Consider the following 20,615-nt stretch of genomic DNA (forward strand, 5'->3'; position numbering starts at 1 on the left):
CCAAGTTTGAATAAGTTACAAAAAAAAAAAAAAAAAAAAAAAAAAATTAAAGTATATTTCATTCTTTAATATAAAGAACATGATACAACAATGATAAATAAAATTTGTCTAAGCAGAATCAAATATTGAGGTACATTGCTACTCGGGTTTAACTTGGAAAATATAACGGACTTAATTTTATAAGATTATCATCTGAGAGAAAAAAAACTGGTAGGGTATATAGAATGATAAAGTCTATGACTAAGCAAAAATAATAATAGGAGGGAGAGAGAAGATATAGATTGACAGCATTGGTCGTTCCAAGCGGAAGTGAGTGAAGGAGATGCATACATTCTCATTTGTCTCGTTCTCCATTTTATGAATACAAAGTTAAAATATAAACTAATTATTTATATATATATATATATATATATATATATAACGCTTTTACTCGTTTCAATGGGCTAATCAAATGACAAAATTAAAATGTTGGACCAAGAAAGTTTGAGAAAGAAACAATCAAAAATCTCTATAAATGGTGCCAATAACACAGGGCAAACATAGAACCACTCCAGCACTTATGCTACTCATTATATATGAAATTGTTCAAAAAAGAATAGCCAGTTTTTATATTGGTTTTTCAAAGATTCTTTTAGATCACTATTTTTTTAAATGTTTCATGCAAAGCTTTATATACTGTATTGATCCATACTCTTTAATTGTTTTTTCTTTCTGTGCAAGAAAGCGTATGATAACAGATGAATGCAAACTCAAATATGGAGAAAAGTTGAGGTTGTTCAGAAATATTACCTTGGTGATATAATTAGAGCATAGGATGGAAGTGAAAGGGTTGAGGACAGGCATTGCATGGAGAGAAATGATATGAGTGTGAGACGATGGATGTGTTACACAAGTCTTAAAGACAGGTTCAACTCTGACAAACTCAGAGGAAAATTAAATCTGCATAGTATAGGGAGATGCATAAAGAACAGAAGACTTTGATGGTATGGTCACGCTGAAAGAATGAATGAGACTTGCTGGATTAGTAGATTTAGAACAATTAAGGTAGCAGAGTCAACTCAAACGAAAACCAAGAAAAAAATGAATGTGATAAGGATAAACTGGAGAGAAAGGAATAAATAAAGACTTGGCTAGAGATCGATTAGTTTGAAAGTCAATTTCTAAAAACTTTCCAACACATAATAAGAATGTAAAATCGCCGTTAAACCGAATTTTGTGATGAGAATACAACCATCCCAAACAGTCGCCAATACGAACAGAGCAGGGAAATAAGGCCCTACAAGTTTTTGAGCCTTGAAGATGAAGGTAGAGTCGAGCAATGTACCCTTGACAATGAACGTTTGAAAACTTATTGGAAAAAAAAAATGTCAGTGTGTCAGAAATGCCTAAAAGACTTGATGTTGATATTTTAACAGTCTGATTTATCTGAAGCCAATGTGTCAGGTTCCATATGAGTTTAAGGAATAAATGTTCACTTCTGAAATCCGTCAGTATCCAAACATGATAGTACTTAATTATGGTTTCATCTATTAACTATGTTAAGAATAATTAATTAAAATAAACAATTTTATACGATTTGTAAAAAAAAAAAAAAAAAAATCTTAGGTTTTTCTGTTAACTTACCGAGTTCTGAAACCTGTATTTTCATCAATACCACGGTAAAATAAAGAATGCGCATAAGCGTCTCGTATATTCAGCAGTTCACCTATTATAAAGAAAATTCAGAGTCACGTTTTCTCATGAAAACATTTACAAAAGTATTCACCTTAATAAACATTCAACCTTGATGAACACATGGACGTATTTGGGCTAGAAGAGCAGAATCTGTTCTGATGCTATGCTTAATCTTTTCTGCCCTGTCAGTGAAACAGATCTTTTAAGACTGGGAAATTTCTTTTATTTTTGTCCTAATCTAGAGTGCTCGTTTTTGATTGGTTGGTTGTTTGTTTTACGACATATCAACCCTTTTTGGGTTATTTAATGCTGAATCCAAAGATTTTGAAGAAAAGTTTTTTAATAGAATATATTCGTTGTTTTCAAGTCGGTTTCTATTTAACCCATACTTGGGACCCTAACATGTACTACCACTCCGGGTCAGAGTTGATCTTGGAGCAATGGTAATTAAAGGGTGGCTCCACATTCCCCAAAGCTCGCAAGCTGGGGCCTCACCACTGGATATATTTTAAGGTCATATCCAGGACCCGTTTTTGAGGGGGCTGGATTTTTCCTACATAAAAACCCGATCTTGTGTCTAACTTTACCCTTTTAGAAGCAAGGTAAATAGAGACAACGTGTAGGGATAAAATATTTCTATGGTTGATAAATAAACCAAGAAGAAAAACGTGTTGAATGCATTAGGAGTAAATAAACTCCCTTAGAGTTCGATTATCAGCTAACCAATTATTGCCAATTTATCTGAAGAGTTAAGTCCACTTGAACTATCAGTAGTTTTGATGTGAAGGAATGTGATTAAAGCATAGTAATGCTTCATAAACAGCCAATATTATCATTAAATTATAATTTTCAAAGAATCAATTATTAGGTTGGTTGGTTGTTTTACGGCATATCAACCCTTTTCAGTTTATTTAATACCGAATCCAGTGATTTTGAAGAACAATTTTTTTAATAGAATATATTTGTTTTTTTTGCAAGTCAGTTTCTATTTAACCCATAGTTGGGACCCTAACAGGTACTACCACTCCGGGTCAGAGTGGACCTGGGAGCAATGGCAATTAAAGGGTGGCTCCACACTCCCCAAATCCCGCAAGCTGGGGCCTCGCCACTGGATATAGTTTAAGGTCATATCCAGGACCATCAATTATTAGGAGAAATAACTTCTTGCTTCCATTAAATAGCGTGCATAGAGGGGTGGTGATCACAGGCATCCAATCATATTCAAACCATCTTCCATTCTTATATGATTTTTTAGTACTAGGACTAATACTTGAATTTTTGGGGGACATCACCATATTCTTGCATGCCATTGCACATCAGTTAAAACAATTTGTCAGGCGGTTTGATCATCTATATTTAATATTAGAATAATTTTTTTAAATTGATATTTTAAAAGAAATGTCTTTGTTTCCATGGTAAAACATAGTAACAATATTAAGAGTTTTTATCAATTCATCTCTTAAGATGAAAAGCAATTGAGCATAAAGCTTAACAGATTATCAGGTCAATGATGAATATATTGAAAAAATTTTTTAATGATTAGAATGAACAAAATTTGATTACTCATGAGAATAGTTTAAAACAAATGTTTGTTGTGATTGAATTTGATGACCATGTTGTAGTCTTCGGGGAAGCAATTCCATGGTAAAACAATGTCTACTGTAAAATATTCATTTGAAACATACTCTTTTTTTACGAATAGATGGAAAATGGAGGTTTATACCTTTCCCTATTAGTGCATAAGTGAATCCAGTAGATTTGACAGGATTTGAGTGCAGCTTCTCTAATGCCTTAGTTCAGATCTTCCTCCTCCTACTCCAAGGCTCTAAGTTACCAACCAATAGAGGCTCAAAGAATTAGATGACTCTTTGTAGCATCAATCAAATGTCAGTAACCAGCTTGCATCAACGACTGAGTCTACACCCACTACTGTAGCAACGTCTTTGCTTGTTTGGTATTGCTGCTTGTCATTAAACAGAACAGATCTGAAACATACTTCCACTATCCAATCGACACAAATGTATTCTGGACAGTTGGAAACCTGAGCAACTATCGTCATTCATCAATGCAACAAGGATTGGCTTGCCATCTCAGCACTGCTTGCACATGACTGGTATGCGTGGGTTGTGATGATCAGAGAGGTTGTGAGTGAAGGTGGATGTCACACCAAGAACAAGAACCTTAATCCATGACAGTCATCATCATGCCAATTTCTTAATCCCAGTAAAAATAGTGAAGCAGGTCTTCAAGTAATTTTTGTCTTTTTTTTTTTTTAAAAAACAATTTCAGTCGATTATTCACAATACGGAAACTTGAATGAGGTCATAAATGAAGTTTGTATTAGCAATATTTAAGTGGTACTTTAGCTTTACATTCAATACCAGTGTGTCCATATCGTAAAAAAAATGACATCTTATTTCTATCCCCTTACCTACAAATGTTATAATTAAAGTAACTTAGAAAAGTTGTCTTATTCACAAACAATGCTATTACTTCAAGTTAGCTGAAGTTTAATATGTTGCATAGCAATATAAACACTTTGCCACTACAAATTACAGCTACATATTTAAACAGATTATTTACTCTCCTTGTACAAAAATATTTGGAAATAAAACTAAACTTGTTTCTTTTACAAATGTTGGTTCTCAACTTAGAATTTTATATATAAATTCACTTTGAAAAAAAAACAAAAACAAAAAAAAAACCCCAGTTGTCTTGTTTATATTACAAACAATACTAATACTTCAGTCAGCTACTGCTGATGATTGTATTTGTATATACAAAATTGCTTTGGCATTGATTACCTGAAAACTGCTCAAATACGTGAAACTAAGCGAGTACCCTCCATCAGACAGCTGTCATACCCTGAATGCACTGTTTTCATGGACTTAGATTCATCAAAGCTCTGACATTTAACAACTGACTTTATAAAGACAATTATTAAGCATCTCACTACGAACAACCTTGAGTATTTTTCTGCTCTCCATGTGTCAAAGATATGTAAAGTAACTTCTAACTATTGCATTATACGTGCACTTTTGAGGAAGTGTAGTGCCTAATTGCACTGCACATAATGAAATTATTAATCTGTGTTCAGCAAATCTGTTCATGAACAAGAATTTTCCAGATTTGATGACGGAGTTGAACTGAGAGACATTGAACAGGTCTCGAAAGTTAACATTTGCTAATAAGTGGAAAACAAATCTACATAGTATTTCTGTTAATATTTGGCTTACGTACCTGTTGTTGCCACATGGCCAGCAATGCCTTGCCTTCGAGGAAATCGTATCTCTGATTGAGGCTGCAAAACATACAATTATCAGAAAATATTTTGTGGAAATTTTAATAGTAAAAAAAGTGCATATATTGTTATAGGTTTGATTAAAAGGGATACATCGGCAACACAAAAAAATAAAATAAAAACAATCGGTATCTTTTCGTCTGTTTATCTATTATAAATATATTGCCACCCTATTCAATTCAATGTATAGAATTTGGACCCACCACAAAATACTTTTTTATGGATATTATAAACTCGTTTGTTTAAAAAGAAAAGTAAACAAGAGTACAAGAGATTTTCTTGCATGCGGATTAGCTATTTTATATTTAATGCTAACTGGCTTTACCGGCTTGTTGTGACTTCGCAAATTTCGCTACTTGTAATACTTGAAACAATTTAAAATAATAAACATTTTTCTCATAACTTTGTCGTAAACACGAAACAAAATCTTTCTCGCTTATTCATAAAGCGAAACCTTAACATTTTGGTACTTTTTGTATACATTTATCTTAAAGACGAAATAAATATAAAAAAGAAATCAATCTTTAAAATGCAACTGTAAATAAAAAAGGAAATCTACGAGGCTCATTCCAAAAATAAAGCTAACTAAAGTTGAATTACAAAAGCAGGAGTGGTGCCATAAAAACGAGCGATCTTTGTGCTCCCGAATTTATTTTTATGGATAGTAATCACCATTCTCGATACATTATTGCCAGGAATTCAATAAGGCATTCGTTTCTGACATGTTCATGAGGGGTTGCTTTTTTTAGTCTCCCATCATCAAAATCTGCAACAGAGATGAAACTTTCAGGTCATGAATGCATAAGTTCAGTCATTACAATTCAATCCTTCTGATCCATCGAGACGGAATAAAACAGAGGAGGCATTACTTCTGGAACACCCTTCGTATTTGCCTTTTCACTTGCAATTTAGAAATGGATCGCGACTTGATATTTGTTTTGGAAATAAAACAATATTGTAAAACAGAGTTGTTATATTAACATCAAAACAATGAGTGAATTAAAAAAAAAAAAAAAATTAAGCGTCCTTTTTAAAACTTTTTTAGTTTTTGTTTAATTAGTTAACCTCTGTGACCGATCTCACATATACATCAGCAGTATATAAAAACGATGGGGCATCGATTGGATAAAGTTGAATTAACTTGAAATAGTTCGTTTTTACTTTACTGTTAGCACAAGAAAGGCTGAATTTATGCATTTATTCATCTAATATATAAAATAGAGCCAGTCTCATTTTTTTGTCAGCCTTTTTTTTTTTTTCCCCAAAACAGAACATTTAATTAAATTTACTTTTATATAAAGATTTGGTCTCTTCAATGTTTTTAAAAATACTTAATTCTCATCGATTTATTGTTTTAGACAAGTAGAATCAACAGAATAAAATAAAGGTAGAAAAGGGAAGAGGGATTTTGAAGAGAAAGAAGTTTGTTGAATTTCAAACATTAGATTATTATTGATATTTTGGCTATAATCAAAATATAGTATCTGTTCTGATACTACACTTAAACCATTCTGCCCACGGTCAGTGAAGGAAAAAACCATCTAAACTGGGGTAATGTTTATTTTTGCAACAATCTAGGAGTTCTTTTTTGGGAAGTTGGATTTTCCATAACATCAAAACCCGACCTTTTATTAATATGTATTTTAAGTATGAGCTTCACATGAAACACATTTGAAAAACAAATAACCTTGTTTCAAGAATAAAAGCAATTCTTAAGTAACTGTTTAAAGAGATTAAAAAAAATATCTTATTAATTTTGGAATAAAATCTTTAAAAGATACACATATAAAGTAACTCAGAGGACAAAAATGAATTCATATATTAAAGAAGAAACGTCACATGAAGCATATTTATTTAAAAAAAAAAGTAACTCAATTTTAAGAGGAAAACATTTGTATTGGTATTTTAAAGCAGTAATTTCATATGAAATATTAATTTGAAAAATTTCATAACTGAGCAACAGAAGGATCAAAATGACTCAGTGAGAATGATGCAACTGACTGCAATCATTTACCAGTTTGTTGAAATTAGGTGTCAAGTTGCTTGTACTGATTCTTAACACTGACTGAAGATTTAAGTCTGTGAGAAGTGATCTGTTCTTTGACTTGTTAATTTTCAATATGGAAAAAGTCTGCTCACACATGCAAGTTGAAGCAAATAACACAAACATCTTCCTTGCAAGGTTTTTCAGATTTTTAAACTTTTCTGGGTGCAGAGATGCATAAAATTCGACTAGTGGTTTATTTTTAAAGAGTTGTCGGCTTGCAAATCAATAAGATCTTCCTGTAGTTCTTCGGCAGCTGTTTCAACGTCACATGCAAAAGGTGAGCTGAGCAAATCAAACTGTCCTTCAATTGCCTTGAAATCAGCAAATCTTCTGATAAATTCCTCTTTTAGAGCCATCAAGTGGGAACTGTATTTGTCTGCTAATGTTTGTAACAGCTCGTGTTTTCAACAGAGGAAAATGAACAAAGTTTTGCTCTTTAATCTGCTTGGCAAAAAGTTTAAGTTTCAATTGAAACGCTTTCACTTCCACATACAATTCATGAGCAAATACACTTTTGCGTTGTAGTTTTGTACTTAACTCACTCAGCTTTTGCAATATGTCTACAGCAAATGCAAAATCACAAACCCATTTGTCACACTCCATTTCTTTTAAAAAGTCACAAGGAATTTCTTTCATATTAAGAAACATGACAACCTCTGCTTTAACGTCCCATATTCTCTTCAATACTTTCCCCACACTTAACCATCGGATATTTGTGTGATACAGCACATCAGTAAAATATGCCTCGATATCTTACAAGAAACATTGGAACTGCCTGTGTTTCAGTCCCCGTGCTCTTAAGTTCAGTGCACGCACTACTGGATCCATAACATGTTTGAGTTTCAAAGATGATTTACAGAGGCTTTCTTGATGTATGGTGCAGTAAAAAGACAACACTGTGCGATGGAAAATCTTTGATTTTTTTTATTCATCAAGGTCACAAGGCCACAGTGTTTGCCTCTGAGTGAAGGGGCGCCATCAGTTGTAATACTTGTCAGTTTATCCAGGCTTAACCTAGACCTGATTAGACTGCTAATGATACTCTTGTATAAATCTTTTCCAGTAGCTGTGTCTTTGAGAGACTCCATGGATAGCAATTCTTCTGTAATTCCAAAGTTTTTGTCAATTCAGAAATGGATAAGCATCGGAAATTTCACGAAAATCTGACCATTAGTTGATTTTTGCTAGATTTGTTAAACGGATATGTTTTCAATGCTTACTACGGGGGAACGTTATTTTAAAGCGCCAATTATGTAAACACGATTTTCGTCTTGCAATTTCATTATTTTCGTACAATGAAATTCTTTTTTTAATTATTACTAGTTTATTTTGCCGTTCTTTAAATGGTACAAAAGTTATATTAATAATATTAACTTAAAATAAAGTTACATCGTGTTACATATAGGGGGGGGTAATTCTGTGGTGAATTTTGGAGGTGCCTACGGAACTTCTAATTTCGTTCCAGTGGTAAAAATAATTTTCTAATTAAACATGTGACCAAGAAATCGTACGAAAATAAGAAAATGAATATCAATCAATGTTTGAATTTATTCACAGATAACTAAAAAACAATGTTTTGAATAAACAACTATTGTGATTTTATTTTAAGAAACGAGAATTATAAACGACAAATTATATAGGAAACAAATATTTTTGGGTTTGTATTACTGTACAGATTCGAAAAAGTTGTCAAAAAACAAATATATAACAAATGTTATCAAAGGCAAGGTAAGTTACTTCTCTACCGAACTGGATATGTTTTTAGTGTTTTTATTTAATGTAACATGTTTATTCAGCTCGAAAAACAGTGTTTACCGATGTAATGGAAAATTAAAAATGGCGCCCGATTCTCTCTTTGACACGGTAAGTTTGGGAAAAGGAGTTAAAAATAAAAAACTAAACAAAATACTGTTAAAAACCCACGGTGTCAAAGAGAGAGTCGGGCGCCATTTTTAATTTTCCAATACATCGGTAAACACTGTTTTTCGAGCTGAATAAGCATGTTACATTAAATAAAAACACTAAAAACATATCCAGTTAGGTGGTAAAGTAACTTATCGTGTCTTTGATAACATTTACTTGTCATATATTTGTTTTTTGACAACTTTTTCGAATCTATGTGTACAGTAATACAAACCCCATTTTTTAAACGAAAAAATAAAATTTGTTTTTAATTTTAACGGGAATAATATTTTTTTATTGTTATTAACATGAAAATGGAATTTATAAATTTATTTTAAATCATTGATATTTGTTAAATTAACGGGAAATGAAGCCATTTTTGATTGGTATTAACATGAAACGATAGAATTTATAAATTTATTTTAAATTATTGGGTTTTTTTATATTTTTTTCGATAAATTTGTTTTTTTCTATTAAAATTGACTTATTTCACGCATTCGTAGTTTTTAACAAAAAATCAGTAAACCAGGACGAAATTAGAAGTTCTATTCCATTTTTGTGACAACCAAAAAACATAGCGTGCTTATCCATATTTACCATAATGTTGATACAATTTAAGAAAATATTAAAAAAAAGAAGTAAAATGAGGACTTCAAAATATAGTTATCGAAAACATAAAAAAGATTGGAAACCGCATGAAACAAATCGAAGATTCGATTGGTATTCACACATTTTTGCAATTTTTTTTAAACACCCACAAAATGTTACCTTTTATAAACTTTTTGCATATATTGAATTAATTTTTGGTCATTTATAGAAAAATGGAAAACAAGATTAAAAGTGTTTTTTAATATTTTATAAATCAATTTATTTTAATCAGTAATAAATGTACAAAATTAACTAATATATATATATATATATATATATATATATGTAGGCGTCCTGTAAAATTTTAAATTTTAGATATTATTTCAATCAAGGTATTTTGAACAAGTAAATATTAAACACAATATTTGACAAAACGGGTTAATATTGATTACATTTTTTTTTTTTTTTTTTTTTTTTTTTTAAATATTTTGCTTGAATTTGCATAAAACCCTTTTATTGATATTCTAAAAAGTTTCACTTACGAAATTACATAATGGGAATTTAAATTTACTAAATTTTTGTAACAAATTATCATAATTACAGATGTAAACAAAATAATTAGTCAATATTTTAGCTTACTAAAACGCTTGGCAATGAATTTATCAGATGTTCTTTCTTTGGAAATTCTAAATATCATGAAAATTTCAGTGTCTTTTAGGAGTAACGGAGATAGGAGAGAGAGTTCGCTAAGTCTTGACCGGTCGGTCGGCTGTACCCCAGACTACAAGCGCCAGATTTTATGGTCCCCACAATATTTTTAGTACATCAAAATAATTTATTGCCTGTTTTCGGCCAGGCAAAAGTTTCGGTATAACAAATCAAAAAGGATCCAAAGCTACGCCTGGCAGTCTAGCTGGGAACCAAGTGTAAACCTACCAGTCCCCATAAAACAGTCATTCTTTAATGTGTAATTGGTAAGGTTTCTCAGTTTTCTTTTAATTTGTTTTTCTTTCTTCAGAAATTTAGTTAGATTGTTAACAAGGTATTTTTTCATCTCCAAATTTTCATTTTTTGCAAGGATCTGCCCGTACTTGTGTCCGGCAGTCCGCACAGCTATGAGAAAACCACAATTCAATATTTAGTACTTGGAGGGCCCCCCCCCCGCATGAATTCCTTTGGCGGCCGCATGCGGCCCGCGAGCCGTAGTTTGCCCACCCCTACATTAGAATGTTATACAACTGGAGTACATAAACTTATTTATGAATGACAAAATGTTAATTCTAATTGCTTTTATTTCAATCAACATACTTGATTTATAAGCATTTTAAGTTAGAGGTAAAAACATTTTCTTACCAACCTAATTTGAAAACGCAGACGTTTGAACAAATAAATGAAGGTCTTTATATTATATAAATAACGCTAGGCAGCAGTTTTTTACTTTTTGAATGTTGTCTAGATTTCTACAACTGATTTTGAATATTTATTTTTTTTTTTTTTTTGCATTGCTGTATCAAGAAATTGCGTTTGTTTCTCTCCATCAGGTCAGGTTTTTGTGTTAAGTTAATTTGAATAAAAGTCAGATCTTGTGACAAAATCAATTACATTTTTGTGGAATTATCAGCTGATTTTTGTCAACACATATCCTAAATCTTTTTAAGAGAAAAAAATTTGATTAACTGAAAGCAATATCGATTACTGTAAACTGATGGTGAACATTGATAAAGATAAGTATATGTAAATTGCATGCTGTTTCACCATTTTTCAAACTTCATAGCTTAAACTTGTGCTTCTTCGAACTCCTGGAATGCTCGGTGGCAGAGGGATCTCTTTTCAGATTCCAACAGAAGTCAGCCATCATGACTGCACTCTAGTGACCCCGATTCCTAGTCTATCTCTTTCAAGTCCTGATAGAATCGCCCCTATGTTCCTTACTCATTGAACCAGGAAACCGGTCCATATGTGAAACTAGATAGTGAAAGCAGTCAGCATGTTGTTGGCAAGTTCTGCATAGTTTCTGGTCTTATTGTTGCCAAGAAAGTTCTTCATAATCAGAAGAAATGCCTTCCACCCTCACAGTTCCACTTCGTTTGAGTTTTCGAACTCTGGATCTCTGATGAGCTGCCAGATCCTAAGACCATAAAAAATGCCAGCTTTCAAAATCTCCATGGTCATTCTTTGAAAAACCTGGCACAAGTAAGTGAAGCAGTAACCATCTTTGTCCAGAGCCTTGGTGAACTGTTTGATTAAGCTGAGCTTGATGTGCAGCAGTGAGAAAAGGATTCTGCCTCTGTCCAGGCAAGACACCAATTTTTCCAGCCAGTCCTTCTTCGTGTATGATGAACACCAATTTTTTTTTTTTTTTTTTTTTTAAAGATTTCAAGGTTTTATGACTTCAAATTGATCCCTTTTCCACATAATTAACCAGAAATATCTGAGCTGAATACTTCTTGTCATTAAAATAATCATTTCCAATCAAAATTATTTGACATGGCATTTTTACCCTCATCAACTACACATGCGTACACGTGAACAAAAACAAGAAACATGTGGCTACAGCTCAACAACTTGACTTGTTTGAGCAAAACTAATGTGATTTTTGTATTCAGTGCGTCAGATTCGTTCTAAATCGTCTGAAAAAAAAAAAAAAAAAAATGTTGTTGACCAGTGTAATCATGTGACCCCCTCAAAATAAATGCCCGACTTGTCCACCAAGTTACAGCCATGAATATCTAACAGCCTTTGTTTTATTACCAATCAATGGTATGCTTCAAATTCGCACCCTCGCATTGATCAATACTGAGCACTATCTAGTGTTTAAGAACATTGTAAAACCCTGAATAGACAAAGGTTTTGGACCATAATTTTAACAAGATGGATCAAATTTAATCACTTCAAATGACTTATTAGAATAGTTGTAAGGACACTTCAGCAATCGTCTCATCAGGAGGAAGTGTGATCTTGAATGAGCTTCACACTGACAGGACCCCAGAGTTTTATTTGTGGGGTTATCCTAAAGATAGTATCTATCAAAACAGTCTCTGAACTATTCATGAATTGAAGAGGGCTATCACAGCTTATAGAGGGTGTATTAAGTAGATTTTTCTTTTGGTGGTGGGGGTAAGGAGAATAGAGGTTACCCTGCAGAAAGTTTTATAAATGATAAAGTAATGTATAGATAAAATATAACATTTAAGATCTAAATATTCATCTCCTAATAATCCAGAAGCATCAAAAGAAGAGTGTCCGATGTAGTTGAAGAAAGGGGAGGTGATATGAACTTACTTCGGTATTATCAGTAGTAATTCCATCAAATACTTTGGCTACCAACTCGTCCGTTTCGGTATCAATCAAAAACACTGAACATCTGTGAATGATAAAAGCAATGCAAGTTAAAAGTTCAGCAAATAAAAAATAAAATATAATAAAAAAATAGAAAAAAAAGAAACAGAAGGCAAATATCACATATACAGGATGTAAAGGTCTCTAAAAAATCATAAGATGTACGAGATTGCATTCAAGTTAAAGGCAGTAACAAATCAAGTAAAAGGAAATATTTTTGCACATTAATATCTATAATAATTTTAAGGCAATTTTATGGTTGTACGTATGCAATAACCTGCTACACCTTTTATGAAATTGAGATCGTCAGATTTCTAAAAATGCCATGAAAGTCATTTTAAAAATTTAATCTGGCATCAGTGTTCCGTTTAACATGAAACTATCTAAATTACACCTTCGTCTTCAGGCTAGGATTCAAATTAAGTATTTGTTTTGTTCAAAGATGATACATTAATATCGTAGGAAGGGGGAGGGTTCTGCATTCCCGCAGAGCGTCCATAGAATAGAAATATGTGACAAAATCCTACAAGAGTTTTGCAGACCAAATATATTCTGAAACTTCTTTAATTAGAGTACTTAGATAAGTAGGTTTCAATAAAATCTTAGTAAACAAGTAAATTTCAAATTAAATAAAAAAAAATGCCACTTTCGTCCATTTTTATGACAAAATAATGCAATTTGGTGACAATTTTCACTTGAATTAATCAAACAGTGAGAAAATTTTAACAACTAATTCATGATCTCAAGCTAATATTTTTTTGTAGCAACTATGTGCACGCCAGGACCTGTTTCTGGTTAAGAATTTCATTTTGATATAAGCTCTAAAAAGATAACTATTTTCTTAAAATTATAATTTAAATAAAAATAATAAAAAACAGATTCAAACATAATGAGAAACGTTTTTATTCCAAATATATCAGTTTTGCTCGGAGATCAACATTGATTTTCGATGCATGGAGAGACAGACACCTGACATCTTTGCTTTAGACGGAGATTAAACAAATAAAGATAATTTGTCATTCTTACCTTTCTGCACAAGTGAGGTTTCTCGCTTGCGTCATGATTTCATGTAATAGTTTTGTTAGATCGTCTGAAAAGAAAAGATTTTAAAAGTTAAATTTAATTTTAGGTTGGTAAGAAGTTTTTTTCTTTTACATTATAGTTTGCGGTTTTACTAAATATGTACGATGAAATTATTCCCGATCATTGTACGACTGACTGCTCCCATTGTTTGTCACATAGAAATAACGTGTAAAGTTGCTTGAATCAGCAGCAGGTGAAACGGACAATTAGTTGTTCCAGGTTTTGATCGTACACGGATTTAGTATATCGCTTGTGTAAGAGGGAATATTTAATAAAAATCATGAGTTTTCTTTATAGGTACAGACTTAAACAAGATATTTGCCAAAAATCTCTCAAAAGTTCTAATTAATTTTGTTTATTACAACATTGTTTTACAATATTCTACGCTGACAGACCCAGTTGATTGCTTGCGTCAAAGTTGCTTTAATCAGCAGCAGTGGCAATTTAGACGTACGATGATCATACATCATTTTTAGTCGTACATATTTCGTAAAACTCCATAGTTTGCATATGTTTATATTTGATAACGATCATCAAGTTATCAATATCACCACTCAATAATATGTAGTCTCACCTTGGTGATCGTTTCATCAGTAGATGTGAACCTTAATGGGTTTCAGACTTACTAAACCGGACCCAGATTTTTATTTGAGGTGATGTCAAATACCCTTTTAAAAATATCCTGATATCATTCCTGAAATGAAAGCCATTGCAGCCAATATCAGGGCAGTGCCACAAAAGGGGTGTGTCAGAATTATTGATAGTTTTGTACATTTTATACAGGTATGCTTATCATCGAGTGGCAATTGTGGGTTCTTATATTTCACTGGAGTATGAGTATGATCGAACAATACATTTCGTAGGATTTGAACTTTCTGTAACCAATTCCAAAGTTTTTGATGGTATCAGTTAAGTTTATTAGGAAGTAAGCTGTAAAATAAAAACGATTATATATATATATATATAGCAAGAAAAAAAAAAAAGCAACTTACCCAAATGAGTAAACAAATTTCGAGCAACTTCTAGCAGTGACTAAAAGTGAAAAAGAATATTTTATAGAAAATGATGAAAAAAAAAATCTTTAAAGTGTATAAAAGTAAATTTTAAAGTTTCGGTAATATGCAGATAAAGCATATAGAGTAAACATAAATATAAAAAAAATATTTCATATAGTTCAGGTTGATTCGTACAGAAATTTTTTTATTCAAATGATTCAAGACAAGCTGTCTGCATCAGCAAATTTCAAATCCATCTTTAGCACTGAAAAACATTGTGTAGAATTTCCAGGGTTATATTCAGCATTGCTGAATGTATGCACTCTTAAGTACGAATACCTTTTATTGTTTGTTTGTGATAAACAAATGTGGTGTGAGAAGGGATAAGAGAGCACGAAATTGTTGGATGTTAACCATCAAACTGATCTCAAAGTTCATATGACTTTTTTAAGAACCATAGCAGTAAACAGTAAATTTGTCTGAATTTCGCTTATGCTATTAATGTAGCCATTCTCTCTCTTCCATCCATTTTATTGTTTAAGTGACGGATATATATCCATCTATAGATTACAATAGAAAAATACGAGCATGAAAAGTAATATGGTTAAGCTTAAATATGGAAAAGAAAAGGACAAGATATTCTAGTAAAAAATATAAATTTATAACTTAAAATATTGTAGCATTAAGAATTGATTATATAATGTTAAATTGAATTTAAAAAAATATTCTTAATTACTTTTCATGCTCGCATTTTTCTATTGTAACCCATGATTTTTCCAGACTTCCAGTAAATGCACTTGTTCTTTGTTTAATTTCAGTCTTATTTTTTTGCCCCCATAAACATAACATACACATATGTAAAACATTGTACAGCATTTGTCTGCTTTCATTCTCACTGCTTCAGTTGCGATTTCTCTTTTCGCAACAGCGTTGAATTAGTACCAACACTAGTTGCTGAAGCGACGTGGTTGCTATGGAAATCAGTCATAGAAAACGTCGCTCACCTCTTTACGAATTTTTACGATTTTGAACACCAGCAAATTTATCATAACTTTTGTTTTACTAAACGAAATTTGAAAACATTTTTCATAACATAGCTAGAAGGTGATCTATAAACTGTAATAATTGTTTGAAATTTGGTCAAAACATGAGCAGTGAAGCTTTAAAGCAGTTCTAAATGACTAACACATCCACTTAACCATATATTCAAACACGGTAGTGTTTGAATGATAATTATTGCAAACCAGGTGCTATTTTTGGTGCCCTAGACCATATTCAAAACTTGGCCCAGAAATTCAGAGGGACGTACATTTTATAACAGATATAAAAATACGAGAAACAAATGTTCTGAAATCATGAAATTCTCATAGGTTTAAATGTAATTTATTATTAACTGAAGCAACCGTCTACAATGAGTTTCTTAAATTTCCTTAATTTTGAAGTCGGTTTAGAAAAGTCCTCCAATCATCAGGGTCAGATTTTGAATATCTGCAAGATAAATTCTGCACATTGAAAACAGTGATGGTATGTATTATTTGTTAACTCCAGTTTCTTTTTAGTCATTTAGGCATTTTCACCATTATATTGAACCATGAATTAAACCTAGAAATTTTAAATATGACGTCTACCTCCACCCAAAATAAAAATCCAGCATCCATATACTCTTGCCATCTTTTTGTGTCCCTCTAAAGATGAACGCTTATATATAAAGGTATTAAATCAACAGTTAAGTCTCATTTTTTTTTGTAGATGAGGATTAACAATTTATATTTTGATTATTCAAATTATTAATTTTGTAGATGAGGATTGATAATTTATATTTTGATTATTCAAATTATTAATTTTGGCTGTTATTTTCAAAATGTTTAGACCTGTGTAAGCACCGACTTCATGGACTCGTGACATAATGGATAAAGGCATTGATTGACGATCATTTCTAAGTGACAATCTTCTGGGTGTTTAAGGTTCTATCCTTACTACAGGTGATAAAATAATTACTTATCTGTAACTGGTCATGGCTGATAATTACAGAATATAAACTATTTATCCCTGTAGATTAAATAAAGGGTTCAGTTCCAAATTCCGTATAGGTTCCTGAATTTGACAAACATTTCCTAGTTCGAAAATATACATGCAAAGAAAGTTACATTGGGTGAAATATTGTGAATATAGTAACCAATATGGGAATTATCCAAACAATGCGAAAGTAACAATGTTAAGTGAAAAATGCGTATTTAAGAACCTAAACAAGAAAAAAAACTATCCAATCCACATGGTTAACCCCTTCTATTAGAAACGAACCGTATACAGTCCCTTCTTATACAACAACACTTGTAGCATAGAATTCTTTCATCAAATCAGTCGTTTGTTTCTTTCACATACGAGTAACAGACTCATTATATAGCAACATCCTCAGCAGTCAGAGATGCTGTTCCGTTATTTTTTATTCTCTTAGTGGCAGAAATAATAAAAACAATGTAAAAACAAACTAACAAATAACTCCATTAATTGCTCTTATGCATGAGGTATGAGGGTATGGATAATACCCAATGGAGCTGAACCTGTGTTGCAATGGGGAAAAAGGTGGCTGGTTTATTTTAATGCATCTAAAACTAAGCTTCTCTCTTTTCATCATCATTGCTCTGACCCCCATTTGGCCCTAATTGAAATGAATAGCTATCATTTTGGATAAGCATCACGTTTTGGCAAGCTTCTGAGACTGACCTTCACTTCTAATCAGAAATGGAGCACATCAAATTTGTTGCCAAGATCACTGGAAAAATGCTTGGATCATTGTACCACTCCAGTAGGTAACTCACTGCTAAAGCAATTCTCTATCCGTATAAAAGCTAAATAGGTCCTAAAACGGAATACTGTTGCTACATCTTAATAGAAACTGCTCGATATGCCCTATCTTGCTTTGATAGAGTTCAAAACAATAGGTGATGCTCTTTTCTCTTTCATGCAACCTCTTTTCCACAGAAGAGACGCTGTGAGCCTGTTTCTTTATCATTATTTTCATGGCAAGTGCTCATCTGACCTTCAATCTATGGTTTTCCCCTTGCTAAACTTTCATAATAAACACTCGATTAGCTACATCCATTATCAACAATTTTCCCTACCCTCTATCTCTGCCCAATTCTAAATGTACATTCCATGAACAAAGTTTCTTTCCTAGAACTGCCCGCATGTGGAACACTGTTCCACTAGCCTGCCTCCCAGCTGATTACAATATGGTAACCTTCAAGTCCAATGTAAGCAAGTTCTTGTTGAGCCATCCCCTTAAAATAATCCAAATTCTACCCAATCTACACCATTTAAAATTACTAAACTACCACCTTACATTCATTGATTCTTATCCTAAAGTGGCCTCCAAGTCTTGATAAGTGGTGACTCCCTTGTAAAAAAAATAAAAAAACACTCCTGCTTTGCACAGTTTCAAGTAACTCTTGAGTAATGTGTAGTTCCTAAGATTACCATATAGGGGATATAGAGTTCCTCAGTCGTAAGGAAAGCTGTTAAAATAAAAATAAAAAAAAGAGAATCCCTTGAAGGATAATCTTCTAATGACGATGTCACAAACAGAACACCTGCATCTAATTTGTCATGAGCCAGCATGGAAACAGTAAAGTTTAGAAAACTATCATGAGGATGCCGATGTCGGTATGTAATCTGGTCTAATTCTGTTGAGTTGATTTACTTAATGTAATTTACAACAAGTACATTAAGGTGAAGTACATCCTATCTCCCCCTCCCCCGTATTCTATCAGGGAACTTTGACTCACGTTGTCAAGCAGAGATAAGAATTTTACGGATAGGACCACTTATAAAGATGTATTGTTCTATGATAGAAGTGGCAAGCAAATTTGATAACTCATAATTATCTCCCTTTTATTAACTCTTTAACAGTGGCGTATCTAGGGTATGGCAGGCATGGCCCGTGCCATGGGCGCCACTCTGGTATGGGCGCAAAAATTGCTTGACAAAAATTAAAATTAGTAGTTAGTTATATCTAAGGTATAAATTATTAAGGGGCGCATATTCAAACTTTGCCATGGGCGCCATTTTACATAGGTACGCCCGTGCTCTTTAATACCTAATTTTTCTGAAGCAGAAACGATTTAGCTTTTTTGCTACATACTACTGGTACACGTCCGTCTAACACTTTTGTTTTTACCTTCCAATAGAAGTTGCTATTCCTCTGCTTAATTCTCCAATTTTTATTTTATTTTATTTTTACACACCCAACATTATATCTATACAAACAAATGTACAAAACAAAAATTATTGAATTTGGGACATACATTTTTTTTTTCAAGAAAAGTTACTTACTTTAGTTTGATCTTTGAGTTTTCTTTCATTTTGATAAGCCAAAGTACTCGTGAGGACTGTAGCAGTATATTTAAAACAATGTTCGATGCAGTGTACATCATCAGCGTCAAAACTGAAAAAGACAATATTAGTGATTTTCAAGAACACACGATTTTTACATTCTTAAAACAGTAAGGAAACAAACTTACAAAGTTTTTTTTTAATCTATATATCCTTTGAATCATTTGTAAAAAGATATCTTTAAACAAGTTTTCAATTAATGCTTTCTGGCATATAACGAAAAATAAACAAAAATACTTTTTTTTATTGTCTTTGTAAAAACATCTTTTAATGTATTTTAATGTGCCTATGTAGATATACAAGAAGTTTTTTGTGGATATATACTTTACATAAGTTATAAGAGGTATGTACAGATGTTTATATATTTGTACATACAGGATTTACTCCTGAACTAATTATTAACACATGGATTTGGATATACAGCTACTAGACTTAAAGAGGAGTAATGTGGGCTATATTTAGTTTAAGTTTTATCCTAAGAGGTAAAAAGAAGGGCCAGGAGCTCTTCATAACAATTCAGATATCTGATTTTTTGAAAATTTAACAATAGGTATTAAACATCAATTAATAAATATTCACAAATTTCAATTACTTTTGAGTATTTAAAAGGATTTCTATTAGGTATGATATGGATTCAACTTCCCATTTAAAAATATAAATGGACAAATAAATGCAAAATTATGATAATGCTTTGATTTTAAAATGTTATTCTATTTTGTATGAACTCCCCAAAAGTATAGAATAGCATCATTAATATTGGTGGAGTCATTAAATAGGTCACGTTCATAGTGAAGAACTCTGTACGGTCCATTCGTTTTGTATTCTTCCAGAGACAGAAAAAGGCTGTTTAAATTCATTACTAGTTTCCACTCACCCTGATTCATCCATTTTGTTGACCAGACATACTAATGCAATAAGGCTATCATCAGCTTTACTCATCACCGGGACACACAAAAATGTTTTTATATTGATGTTTAACAACTTTTCTAATTCCTTCATGTTGTTCTGTAGAAAAAAAAAAAAAAAAAAATGAAAAGATCAAATAACAAAAGTACTTAAAACAATTTAAAATAAAATCATAAGTAAATTATACAAAGAACATTTGAAAATGTTAAATTGATATTTCTCATCGTTTTACTACATAACTTGTTTTAGCTAAAAAAGAAAAAAAAATCAGACATCAAGAAAATAACAGATTTACATACCTATACAGAGTGCTTAAAAATCGATTTCCTTAGATTAAATTAAAGAAAGTCTATTTTAAGGCTTTTTAACTAATAGTTTTTGTCTTACA

The 20,615-nt window shown here is 31.9% G+C and overlaps 1 protein-coding gene across 26 annotated transcripts in view; it reads right to left on the reverse strand.

The window, feature by feature from the left end:
• LOC145258350 (cGMP-dependent 3',5'-cyclic phosphodiesterase-like) overlaps positions 1-20,615 on the reverse strand; it is an 889,144-nt gene that overhangs the window by 62,129 nt on the left and 806,400 nt on the right. For all 26 annotated transcript variants that reach the window (XM_080116605.1, XM_080116606.1, XM_080116604.1 and 23 more), the window contains 7 exons: positions 20,196-20,326; positions 19,262-19,373; positions 14,927-14,966; positions 13,878-13,941; positions 12,795-12,876; positions 4,915-4,975; positions 1,624-1,705 (listed from right to left, as the gene is read on the reverse strand). In XM_080116605.1, coding sequence (XP_079972731.1) covers positions 1,624-1,705; positions 4,915-4,975; positions 12,795-12,876; positions 13,878-13,941; positions 14,927-14,966; positions 19,262-19,373; positions 20,196-20,326 — 572 coding nt within the window. The remainder of the gene's footprint in view (positions 1-1,623; positions 1,706-4,914; positions 4,976-12,794; positions 12,877-13,877; positions 13,942-14,926; positions 14,967-19,261; positions 19,374-20,195; positions 20,327-20,615) is intronic.

The sequence above is a fragment of the Euprymna scolopes genome, chromosome 3 (assembly GCF_053919585.1).
Source record: "Euprymna scolopes isolate OS-2025 chromosome 3, ASM5391958v1, whole genome shotgun sequence".
In the NCBI taxonomy this organism is placed as follows: Eukaryota; Metazoa; Mollusca; class Cephalopoda; order Sepiida; family Sepiolidae; genus Euprymna; species Euprymna scolopes.